The 14,022-nt window shown below is 33.7% G+C and overlaps 1 protein-coding gene across 1 annotated transcript in view; it reads right to left on the reverse strand.

The window, feature by feature from the left end:
* LRP1B (LDL receptor related protein 1B) overlaps positions 1-14,022 on the reverse strand; it is a 583,373-nt gene that overhangs the window by 151,394 nt on the left and 417,957 nt on the right. Inside the window, exons 42-43 of the mRNA XM_086616175.1 lie at positions 10,793-10,982; positions 9,236-9,440 (exon numbers count right to left, since the gene is read on the reverse strand). Of these exons, the coding sequence (XP_086472301.1) occupies positions 9,236-9,440; positions 10,793-10,982 (395 nt within the window). The remainder of the gene's footprint in view (positions 1-9,235; positions 9,441-10,792; positions 10,983-14,022) is intronic.

Below are 14,022 nucleotides of genomic sequence, written 5' to 3' on the forward strand. Positions count from 1 at the left end.
CTGTTGTAAGTCATTTCCGTTTCTAAATCTCGTATTCTGTACAGCTTGCATGTTCGTTTTCCCAAGTGTCTGCAGATACCTGCAGATTCACCAGCAAGGTCATGTTACGAAAATTCAGGTTCTTTCACTGTGACTCTATTGAAATCCTCCTTGGGTGGCCTTGTCTAGCTTGCCCAGGAGGAGTAGGAAGCACAAAAGGGTCTGCCCACTACTTTCCACTTCCCTTTTTCTTGCTGATTGCTTGTCTAAAAATTAACAATGGAAGCCAATACAAGCACTTGGCAGATTTATTCCCTTGAGTTATAGATAGTAGTCTGACAAGCTTTGGATCAAGACATAAGACAACTGCTACAGTCTTTCAGGGAATGCATGAACTCCAATATAAAACACAGAGAGGAAAGCCCATGCAGAATCAGTGATCACCATTCAACCATAAGAAAAATATTTTCAAACTGTGAAAACTCCAAGATAACCAACTTATAGCAAGTTTTACACAAAACTGATGGCTGGGTAGCAGCAAATGACCCGAAGCAGTGCTCCCACTTATGAGAACACAGGCAAAAACCTCTTTACATATCCCATCTGGAAGCACAACATCAACACAAGCATAATGCCCAGTTGATCCACAATTGTAAGACTGCAGTGTATGCTGCCTGTTGTTCAATTAAGGTTGCATAAACTGTGCTGGAATCAGAAAGCCATAGAATATGCTACGTCAGAGGAAAAAAGGACACAGTTCCATAAGAAACTGAGCATCCATGTTACACAGAGTACCATACATGGATTAACTTTTTAACATGTGCAGACAACGCGCAGATAAGGAGAACTAGAAGGTACAACCTCAACCATCAAATTTAGTCAAGCTTGATATGGATCACAACATCCCAGAAATTTAATTCACAAAGGCCACATTCATGCACTCTCACAAACTATTGGAGTACTGTATAAATTAAGACCTTTTCTGCAAAGGACAAGAACTGTGAAAAAGTACTCTGTGCCACAGAAAAAAAATGTAAAAATAATTACATTTATCAGCAATGGTTGTGGTCACAGAAGAGGGAAATATGGTACTAAATGAATATTCACCCATTGAAAAAAGGAATGCATTGCCATTCTGCATTACAAAGATCTGAACTGATTTTTTTTTTAACAGTAAAAATTTAATAAATGGGTTTTAACAGCATGAAACAAAATCAGTCTTGACCCTGTCTTGACATATTTAATCATTAGTCTAAATTAGATACTAAAAATTGCAACAATATATGTACAGTTTTATAACATTAAGGAAACCTGAACAAGACATCCCTACCATCCCTTCCACCTGAACCAGTGAAGTCAGACACATCCAACAGTACACAACGAGTTTTAACACGGAATGATACCGTCATTCAGTCACAACATGCACTTTGAGCTCTGAATAACGAATTAAAAGTTTTCTCTGCTTCCTGTAAAGCAATTAGAAGACTAAGGGCTGGGGAAGAATATCAGAAGTAGCATGGCAATTTAATTTTAACTACAATCCTTTCTTTTTGAAGTTTTGATTTTTAAGTTCTCTAAACAGCTTTTGTTTTATCATACAGCTGCTCCAAATTTGATGCATGTGTAGCAGTTTCTCTACAAAATCATGATTGAAAAAGGAGAGAAGCCAGTCAGGTAGACAAGAATTTGTGCCAGAATACTATAATTTGAAGGATTTCTATAAAAATCTTATTAGATTGTCAGTAAGAATTAGCTTCATAACAATTCTCACCATGACAATGTTTAACTTTTAAAGGAAGATAACATTTTTTTATAAAAATGAGTGCATAAAGTTAATGCATCAGTTTAAAGCATGTGTTACTTTAAAGTATTTTAACTCTAATGATAATATTTCTATTTCAAAATGATTAATAAATGGGTAGTGCCATCTAACAAAACTTTGAAAAGTTTTTTTAAGGGCTTTTTACTCTTCTAAAGATACCCAAATCTACTGAGATGTTTATAACAGACTGACAAGCTAGTATAGAGAAACTGCACTTAGAAAGATTAAAATTAATGACAATTTAAAGTCAATTGCATAATAAAATCATTACACAAGTATAAAACAGTATCGGTAATCTAAAAATAACATTTTTGATGAATATCAGAAAATTCAGTCTGACAAAACCGACTTATACAAAACCCATTAACTTAAAATTAGCTAATATATTTAATTCAAATGGAAGACAAAATAGTGTGCCATATTTATTATTCAGTTATGAATACTCTTTTTAAAAGAGTATAAACATATAAAAAAATTGTATGAGACTGTGACACAAGGAAACCAGCTGCACAGACGGGGGGACAATTAAGTCACAACTTTTATGCATTTGATTTAGCTACCTAAAAAAGATACACATAGATCAGACTCCTTGTTTTGCTTGTTATTGATGTGGTTGCTTTAATAAAAAGTAAAAATTCTATCTTTTGCTGGGTAAACAAACTTATCAGCCTTGATCTGGAGTATCCAAATTCCATCCTTCCAACACTGTGGTGTTATTAGGACAAAAAGCTTAAGTTAACCAGAAAACAAACAATTGCGGGAGGATGAGGTGAGGTTAAAACAGAAGAATAAAGAAATTTCATACATGAAAGGAACACTTGTGAGTTTACCAATTCATCATTCCTGTTGCCACAACAGAAATTACAAGAATTTCTAGTCTAGTTTTAAGTTGTTTTCTGTGGAAGAACAGTGCCAATCACTGCTATGTCCTACTAAAAATAATCATGCTTTTTGTTGATTCATCTGAATAAAAACCATATTTTCATCATTGTCATATCTTTAATTCATGGATTTTCTTTTTATTGTATCTTTCAAAAATACCTTCAAAATAACTTGAATTGCAATCACATAGCAAAGGATACAAAGGACATACTAGAATGCTGCATTTACCAAGAACAGCAAGATCCTGTTTCCACAGAATTGTCCAAGCGAGATGTAACAAAATCAGAAGTGCTTCCTCTTCAAGAATTAATCTGTGTTTCTCCATGCTAGAAATGAATGTTTAAGACACTGAAAACCAAACTGCAATGCTAAATTTGCAGTGTTCCAGCTGTTACTTAGATTTGCAGTTCAACTGAATGATACATTAAGCACCTGTTTATAGCAAGCCTGCACTTTTCAGTACCATCCAAATTGCAAGTATGCATCTCTGTAAATTATGACTGTATTAACCAGGTTCTTTGCAACTACCTGCATGTTAATTACACAACATTTATTTTTGACATCGTAAATGACAATGACAAACTTCATCTACTGTTACATTTAAATAATGTCCTAGAATTTTGTGGGATCTTGAGGTACTATAGATAATGTTATTCTCCACAGGCTTAGAGATTATTTTTATCTTTTCACTAATTCCTTCTTTCGGTTAATTTCTACTGGGCTACCAACACCAGATATCATGATATTTCAGCAAACAGTTCCAAGCCAACAGCATTGGATCTGTGTCAACCAGTTACCCAGCTCACACAGATTAGAGGATTTTGTTGCCATTGGTAAGGGAATCCCTTCATTAGGTTCGATTTTTGCATTACTTTATAGAGATATTCAAAGAAAGTATCTCATCAAGTCAACGGAGTGAACTCCCAAGAAAAACAACTCATTAAGCAGGGGCAATATTTCACTCTTCATATTGGTTCCGGACGTCTTCAGAAAAATGGTAAAGTGAAACATGGACATTTGGACAGTTGAGAAATAAAGACTCTTTTTGATCAGATTTGCAAGAGAAAAGAATCAAGAATAGAACATTCTCACTACAACCAATACATTTATATTGCTGGACAGAGAAAATTAAAAAAAAAAATCCACCATAACTTCACTTCTACCACCATTAATTTCCAAGATTATTCACATCATTCTAGCTGCTTGTCAAACACAAAGAATGAATGAAACCTAACAATAAGATGTCAAAATAGGGGGAATAGGATAAGCAAAACATGATGAATCTAAATGCCTAGGTGGTAAACTGTGTGTGTTACGCTAGCAGTATCAATTTTTACTAGGATTTCCTGTTTCTCTACTGTTATTGCTTCTGGTGCTGTTTAACAAAATCACAAGGAAGTAGTAGAAACTGATAAAATAATTTCTCTACAGAGAGCAGACTCAATTTTATTTTATTTTTTTCTAGACATACATCCACCAACCAACATTAAAATATCTGCCTTCTGGTTGACATTACTTCCCTTCGGGTTAGTTTTCACATCTGATTATTTATTAATTTATTAATAGAGAATATACCAATGTGATTCTTTCAACTCAGTCACATTCAGGGCCTGCATCTTTTTTAACTGCTCATGTTCAGATCTTAGTGAGAATCTTTTCTAAGACCTTTTTAGCACATTCAGATTTTAAAAGGGTTAGATATTCTACATTTCTAATGGTTAATATTTTGCATTATTTACCTCTGTTCTGGCTACCTTGGTCAATCTCACTTTTACCCTGCTTTAGTGAGTTATTTGGCCACTTCTCAAGGTAACGTTGATGTCATCATGAATACCTTGCAAGAACTGACGAAAATTACTCTGCTATCCTCTATCATACTTGTACTACAAATAAGTATAACAACATGTCTGAAAAGTAATTTTACATGTCAGTTAAAGTCAAGTTTTTCATAAATGCACAGCCAAATATTTAATTTGCATTTCTGCATTTAGTAGTTTGAAGAACAGATCTGAAAATGTTACTGAAGATAACAGAAGTTGAACACCAACTTTGGAACTTGTTCAATTGCTTAAATACAGAATTCTAACAGAATAAAAACATATATCCTAGAAATTGAAAGTTATAACTATTGGAAGGTTACAATTACATGAAGGTTATAATTACTGGAGACACCTCTAAAACCATAGTGATTTTAACAATCACACCTGTAGGCCCCCAAAACCATAACTGAGACCAAAACATTCCAACGTGGATGTTAGAAAATAACCAGACTTCTGTTCACAGGAAATTAACTGTATTTCTAGGTTCTTAATACATAAAAAGTTACAGAATACTCAACACTAAAGAAGACAAGGGGGAAAAAATAACCACAGTAGCTCCTGATTTATTGGAAAAATAAGTTCAAAATATAAAATCAGATTTATTTGCTGTTGGCTCAGTCTCTGTGTTCATGAACAAAATGTTATAATTAAAGCACTAAGCAGCTAAAAACACCTGTGACCACAATATTAAATCCAACTAAGGGCAGGAGCAAAAATGGAAGAAAAAGAGGAAGGGATTTGGAAAAAAATAGTCACTTTTGTTTTTTAACAGGAAGATCTGACGGAACAAGAAATGTTAAAAAAAAATAAAAATCAACAACACCCTGCATATCTTGTAAGTAATAAAAAGGAACAAAAGCAACAAAAGAATTCTTTCAAACATGAAAGAGTACTCCAGCAACAAATACGAGTATTAAAATATCAGCTTAACAGAAAATCAATAAAGTGTTACAACCCACTTAAAAGAGTCAATTCAATACTGCAAAATTATTTTCTACTCATTCATTGTACTAGATTATTGTGGTGAGTAGAATGAAGAAAGAAGCTGCTATCTAGAAGAAAACTCATTACATTACCATTAGCGTTACATGTCCTACCATACAATTTCTACTTTGTTAACCTAACTGAAGCTAGAAAACAATGTAGTAGAGATAGTGAGGAAGGGAGTACTCTGTTTGAACTATTTTTGAGGGGGCGGTTGATTGGAGGACTTTGCTGAAACACCCTAAAGAATTAAAACACAGGGGAATTATTATTACTTGTATTATCCTAATATTACTGAAACCAGAGATCTCATCAGGCTGGTCAACATATGAATGAAGAAAAACAACTGCCCTAGAAATATTATTTCACTAGACCAAAAATACCATTTTCTGGTTGGATTCAGGCATTCTTGCAACACTGAGAATGCATCCACGTGGTGATGAGTAACTCTGCTGAAGCACTGCTAGTGAGGTCAATATAGTTTTAAGTGCAGATTTGAATGAAGTAGCCTGGTTGAGTTTTTTCCTGGTATAACAACCTCCATCTAAGTAATGCAGGAAATATGCCTTCAAAACCCAGGTAACACACCCAACTCTGTTTCAAAGCTCATAGCATGTGAGAACTCAGATCGGTATTTTTGAAAATAGAGTTAGATGACTCTCTAGAACAGGTATTAGTGTAGGACAAGCAATAGCAGTGCAGATTTGTATAGGTAACACTCTAGAGCTCCCCAAAAGCCTTCAGAAGAGCATGCTGGACCCAGCTCTTTACTTTCAGGAGTCTTTTTGCTTAGTGCAATGGGGAAGGAGAGTTAAAACGACAGAAAGCCACATCAAGAGATGATACACTAGGAAAGCTAGAAGTTTCAACATTCAGTGGCTGAGAAATTAAATTACCAGTCTTGCTGATGGCAAATTGAAAGCCAGAGATCTGATAAAAAGGTGAGATTTTAGTAATGGTATCTGGAACTAAGTTGCAACACCTCCCATTTCATGTTTGTGATGTGTATTTGGTTATACCTTGCGCATAGATGAAGTTAAACTGTTTCCAGATAACTTTCTAATTACCTTGTACTTAACTGACAGCATATTCAAAGCCTTACATAAAACAGGATCAGGAAAGTAAAACTAAACACGATAGCAAAAGGGAAAAGAAACAGCAGTACAAGACAGAAACAGCAGTACAATACATCAGAAAGTGGTAATGCAGTCAAAATAAATAGGAAAAAAAAAATTTAACTGATAAAAGTGTAAGAAAATAATTTAAGAATCCCTGTTGAACTAGAAGACAAACAAAAGAATATCCATTCTAGAAAGAGGTATTTTCAGAGAAAATAACTGAAGAAAACATAGAAGATAAAGGAAATTATTTTTTCAAGTATTTACTATTGATGACTTGAATGAGATATTTTTCTCTTTTCCCTAATAAACGTGACAAAAATAGTAGTGACATAGACAAGGAACTTTGTAGATAGAGATGGTAATGTACTTAAGCAAAGCAAATCCCTGGAATAAAATGGCATGTATATAACTATATGTACATCCTTAAGCTCCAGGCACTTAGAATAAGTGTCTGAATTTACAATAGACCTGCAGGCAAACACAATGAAGTATCAGCACAAGTTTCTACTTGTGAAAGGAATATAAGCTGCATGTGTCTTTTAAATAGGCATTTTTAATTGACCAATGAACCTTACTTCAAGACAGGAGTTTGTCATTTGCAATTATAATAAGGTAGATGAATGATGGAATAATATCGAAAAAATCCTATAATATACTGTCGGTCTGCAAAAAAGACAGCAAAATAGAAGATAAAGGACAGGGAATCAAGTGGAGGATGATGTAAAATATTAGACTTTGAATTTGTGATCAAAGTCTTACAAAGGAAATAGTTGAGAAAGCTGACAAATATGAGAAAAACAGATATTTTCCTCTACCTGCATTTCCTACACCTATATTTCAAGTTAGCAACAAGTTTCCATTTGAAAATTATTTAATGTGACAGACAGCAAACTGAGGTACTTTCCAGATACATAATTATTCAAATTAGTCAGGAATAGGAACAGATAAGACTGAATATATTTTAAACAACTGATGAATAAAGCAGGACTTAAGAAAAACAAAAAATGGCAGAAACTAAGCAGAGATCATTTGAACTAGTTATATGCTTTAGTAATTTAAGCAGGAACTCCAAGATCATTGCATACAACCCAGTTAAAACTTTTGATTTCTTATATTTAGTAACATAAGAGATAGAATAAGAAATAATTCTGCAAATACTATTGAGCTGTTACGTGGTTCAATACAGATTCGTTAGATGTACATCTGGAACACCATGTGCTGTTCTGTTACATTATCTGACAAAAAATGTAGCAGTAACTGAAGGATATATATACATATTTAAATCATATTAATCATCTTTGAAAGTATGACCTAAATTTAAATAAAAAGTACTGATTTTGTATAGCATTTAGAAGATACAATTATAAAAACCAAGAAATAACATGAAAGAAGGAAAGATAGTAATTCCATTTTTATCTTTCAAATGACAAAACAAAACAAAGACAAAAAAACCCACCAAACTGCCTTCTGTATGTTATTCTCAGATACACAAGTGGATTAATTGAATAAAAAAACCCACAGAAAGTCAACCAATTTTCACAGCAAATATATAGTGAGAGATTGCATACTTTAGAATCCATATAGCTTTTGTTTGTTTCTGATGTAGTTATTGCATCTGAAAACATTAGTGAGCTGCACTTAATGTATACAAATAAAACGAAAAGGAGAAAGGAAATGACACAAAACTATGTGCCTAGTCATGCCTTATTTTGCTCTGATAAGGAAATTTTGTCTAAACAAAGTTTGTGGAACTTCTCTGAATAAGATTCCAGAAAAACATCTAATTCTCATTTACGATGCAAAAAGACTTCAAAAGCTTTTGTATAGTATATGAAGGATTTTTTTTTTTTTCCTCACATTAATAGATACGACAGTGAGCTGATGTACCAAACACTATCTTGTAGAGCTGGGAATAGACAACACAAGTCAGAACATGCCCTTCATTTATTTTATCACGCGCTTTGGGAGGTAAAAATCCCCAAAAGGAAGACTTCACGAAATATGACAAATGTAGTGCTAAACATGCAACAAAATTGTGAGCACAGATCAACTGCCTTCAGCATATTCCAAGCAAAAGGTCTACTTGAGCTGAAACTAATAGAGCACTCAAGGACCAAAACGTATTATAAGAGAGTAATGGAGCACAGTTAAATATATCTGAAAAGACATAGTTAAAAAAGGAAAAAAAAAAGATTTGTAGACTAACACAACCATTACACGTAAGAAATTCTACTGCATTCAGAAACGTTTGGCAATGGAAGGAAAATGATAATCACCCTATGTAAAGCAAAACATTTCTCCATCTCTTCTAGTGAAGTTAGTTCTACATTTTTTTCAAGCTGATATAGATCATTTAGGACAGGGATGCTTCAGGCTCAACACCAATGCAAACAGATATTGTGGTAAGGGTCTGCATCTCCAGGCAATCCAGAAACTGGATTGTGTTGAGTAAACAGAGCATTACTTGTACTTCAGAAATATTTTCAATTTTCAGCCTAATATAGAACTAATATTAGGAGGAGCTTAGGCAACTGAAGATCCTTCTGTAACATTTTCATTTTAAAGACGTGAACAAATGCAAACAAGCAGATTCACAATGAATATGTTCGGGATTTTTTTTTACTTACATATCTTTGTGATCCATCATATTCACACCTCTCAATTTTTCCCAAGCTGCCATCTGAAAAGTAAAGTTTCTCCGCCCTATGATCAATGGTAAGTCCATTCGGTGTCAGAATATCTGTACTAATGATAACCTGGGCATTTTTGCCCGAGAGGGTAGATCTCATGATGCTTGGGAGCTGCTCATTCCAGTTAGTCCAAAACATTAAGCTGTATTAAAATCAAAATAACAAACAAAACCATAAGATACATTTTATAATTTAATTCTCTATGAAATGAGCAACAGAAAAAACAAATGTTTTCAGCAACACTTATGAATAGCATCTATAAGAAATTGTGATAATCGATAGTGAATAAGAAAATGTGATAGCCAACATCCTATAAACTTTAGGAGTTTCCTAGTTCATTAACTTGTATACGATTAATAACTTGGTTACAATATAAACTTAATTCTGCTAATATGTGTATTAGTAATTTCTAACAGTGAAATTAATCTGCTACTTTTCCCAGTTTAGAACTGCTATGCAGAAGGTGGATAACAGGAAATCAAGTGACCTTAATATGCTCTACAGAAGGCACGATTGGCCCCTGGCTACTGTTACACAATAGTGGAGAAAATGTTATGGAATATGTTGTGGATGTAATTTATACACTCATCAGAACCTGCCCATCCTCTCATTGCAATCTCCATCAGTATTTCGTTGGGTTTTTTATGATACCTAGATAAATCATATTTTACAACACAGCATAAACTCTTTAATTTGCATAAACTGTACGTGAAGCCGCACATGGAAATAACCTCCTTGACTGCGCACGCAACATGGTATGTTCAGTTATCACAAATTAAAAACAGAAAGTAATGGGGCAGAAATGTAGCCCAGCCTCCCCAAAGGGGAGACAGTTACGAGAAGCAGAAAAAGCAGTTGCCTTTCGTCCACAATTAACAGAGAAGATTAAAGTAACTCAAATTTGTAAAACACTTCCTAGCAAGAGGCTGAAGTAGAAATATAAACCCTCCTACTACCTTACTAGGAAACGAAGTCTTCTTGAGAGTGGCAGAAAGGGGATTAAATTAGACTTCTCTCCAGGATGTTGTCCACAAGCACCAAAAATGTATGTATTTACATAACAAGAGTTGTACAACACTGATCTTTGTGATAAACACATGGGCCTATCAATTTGCCACACAAGAAACTCTGATTGCATTTTGTAAATGCTTAAATTAATTTTGCTTTTATTTAAACAATGAAAGTACCAAGTCTGACATAAGAAATCAGTAAAATTAGCGCTCTAGATAATTTACATTTAAGTCATTAACACCTTAAATTTTTTAACATTCCATGAAACTGTAATGATTATTCGATCTGGAACATAAAACCATAAAAATGTTGTATCTTAATATTATTTTTTTTAAAGTGATTGCAGAACTAACATTTGTCTCCTAATCTACTTAACTTTCATAGGGTCCAGCAGTATTAGTTGACTGTGAAAGAAAGAAAGTGCTGCCATGACCTTGACGTTAAGCAAAAATTAAAATTTGGTAAGAAAGATGTAATACATACTTTTGACATTCATCTAGAGCTAACACGTGTGGATGATCATCTTCAGACATTGTTATTACTGCTTCCCGGTTGAAAGCTCCTCGACGCCTCTGGTCAACAGTGTGTCTTGTGATTGAGGATGTGGTTGAACTGGTCCAATAGAGAGTGTCCCAGGCTCTATGATAAGCGAGTCCCTCCACTGACCCAACATCTGGAATACACGGTTACAGATAGATGGCAAATAAAACTCCTTCTCACAAGATGTTAGTTTTTCTTTTTCCTTGAAGTTGATCCTTCAGGATCACAGAGTTCAGCTACTTCAGCCTACTGACTCCGTCAATTCTTTTATTGTTTCACTTGTCTATTTTTTATTGAAATCAAAGTCTTATTACTTTTTCATAAATTTAAATAAACTGAGAAAGTAAGACTACTATTAATATTTCTGTACTATATTTGCCAATTCTAACAGTCATTAAATTAGTATTTTTACTACAGCGTCCCCAGATAATGCATTAGAAATAATCATTTATTCAGAAGAGCAATAAAACAGTCATAACTTCAAACATCATGTAAGCCAAGTCTTGGGCATGTTTTCACTAATTACTTGTATTATTTAGCATTACCTTTCAATGCATTTTCTAACACAGACATAAATTAATAGGGATCAGTGTCCTTTTGTTATTAACTGCGTAGGCTTTTTTTAAATACCTGAAAAATACTAAAAAAAAGACCAACTCTGAAAGTCTCAGCATCAATACAATGTTTTAATAAGCCACAACACCACACTCGTTCATTCTACATAAAAAATGTGAGCTAGAAACAAAAGCAAATATTAATAAGCAGCTAAAGCATATATTTAATGTCCAGAAAAGATAAATTGCATCTGATTCCAATATATAAAAGTGACAGGCTATGAGAAATACGACTAATTATTTCATACAATTATTTTTGAATTACTACAGAAATGTACGTTGATTACTTCACTTATTATTTTGTTAGAAACAAATAATTTTAGACCAGAAGGTTCGTGCAGCTTATTAATGAGCTACTGAAGGCAAGAATCTAGAAATATAATAAGGATTACATTACACTGGTTATAACAATTTACATTTGGCTTGCTAGAAGATGTAATTTTTACCATGCAATTCATACACACAAAATAGAAAGTCCCAAAGTAAGTTTGATCACACTGAAAGTGCAAACACTAAATCAAAACCATAAGGAAAATAAATCAAACCTATGAGAAATAATTATTTATCAGTTTTTTATATTTCTCTAAATTATTTGGAGATCTGGCTGAATTTTCATGACATACTGTAGAGAAGTCTCAGTAACTTGTCTTAAAAAAGAATAGAAAAAGTAAATTAGATGACACTCCTTAAGTGGAGGCGAATATAAGTAAAATGGGGTTTCTGACTTATTAAGGAAACATTTAGTAAAAAAAGATAAATTCAGCTCACTTACAAGTAACTTCAAAAAGTGACTGAGTTTATCTTTAATTGAAGGCAACCTGAAAATTATAAAAAGTTCTTCTAATCATTGCAAAAATGACCCTTTAGGTAATCCTGGTTTTAAAAAAGATGAACAGGTTATGAGTATTCTTTCTTTAATAAGACAAATAAATATTGCATTTAATTTATTTTTAATTTTAACTATCAAAAACATACTGAGGAATAGTGAAGTTTTTATTTTTCATTTCTGAAACCATCCAATTGAAATTAAAGATAATCAGTTCTTTCAAATGTCAAGACAGAGATGTGCAAACACTTACTGAAGTGTTTAAAACTCAGTTAACACGCCTGAATGCAGGCTTCTTATCAACTATGATTTCTGCAGTTTCTGAGTATGTCTGAACTGGGAAAGTCAGTTGCTTCATTCTTGGGTCATGCACCCCTGAACACCACATGCATGATACTTTATACCAGGGCAACCTTCTGGAGCAAAACAACTGATTCCTTCTGAGATGTAACCCAGGTATTCTTCTGGCAAAAGTTTGCTACTCTTTAAAAAAAAAACCCCCACTCTTTGGGAATATAAATAAAACCATAATCAGGTTTTGCTCCTCTTGCCTACTGAGACCTTCCAATCACTAAAATTTCTATACCTCAAACAACTCTTAACTTTCTCACACCATGCTTCAGGACATGAAAAATATCCTTGACATCATAACATCAAAACAACGCTCTTAGGACTGACACACAGGCACGCACGCTATTTTAGGTAGCATAAGCCAGAAGAAATCCTAAAAATAATGATAATTTCTCAGAGTCAGAGAAACATAACACAGGATTCAAAGGAAATTTGGATTCTAGAGGCACCAGGTCAAGGACTGCATATATGAACCACTATGCTCTCTGGTCTGGGCCCAGGGATCACTCCCAGGGGCAGAAATCTGTACAGTTTAGATACAGGCTCTGATATACTTCTTGGTCACTTCTTGCAAATCTTCCACTAACTGTGAAATTAAAATAAAATTTAGTAAGTGTCATAAATGTTAAAATAAAGAGCCAGGAATACAATTAGTATCTACTAATCTAGTTGGTCTCTATGATCCTTATGGCTCCCTTCCAACTTGGGATATTCTGTGATTCTATTAAAAATGACAGAAGATGTACCGACATTTTCTGACCCATTTTGAACTTTATTTGTGATGAACAAACCATCAGAACATTTATTGCACTACTTTTACCTTTCATATCTGTGAATGTCAAGTGTTTCCTCATCTTTATTATGGAAGTTTTTAGAAAAATGAAATCAAGTCTTTGTCTTGTGGTTAAAGACATAGCCCTTAGGAGGTGAGGATTTAGCTAGGATTTGATGCAAATCATGCTCTTCATTTGAAAGATGACTATCAGGAAAAAAAAAAAATTTCCCTCATGTAATCACTTGAATTTCTGTCAACTTTAGCTTTGTTCATTGTCTGAATCTGTCAAGAAATTTGAAAGTAAACTGTTTATATAACACAGCCTAAAACTCTTCTGTAGTAGACAAAAGGCAATGGTCTTGTTCCTGCCACAGCTAGATGTGATGAACTACACCACTAGCAGAATGATGAAAGTGTTCTTCAAATACAAGATCTGTAGGTTTACTTGTAATTTCTATACTTAAGAAGAGAACTCCATTATTCTACAGGGATCAGAATCCTGTAGATTCTTAAACCAAACCAACGTATGATACTACAAATTCATATCAAGGTCTGTAAGTTGTGACAGAAGAAGGCTTAATTCAACATTACTATTTGTGATTTCTAA

Source organism: Tauraco erythrolophus, chromosome 8 (assembly GCF_009769465.1).
Source record: "Tauraco erythrolophus isolate bTauEry1 chromosome 8, bTauEry1.pri, whole genome shotgun sequence".
In the NCBI taxonomy this organism is placed as follows: Eukaryota; Metazoa; Chordata; class Aves; order Musophagiformes; family Musophagidae; genus Tauraco; species Tauraco erythrolophus.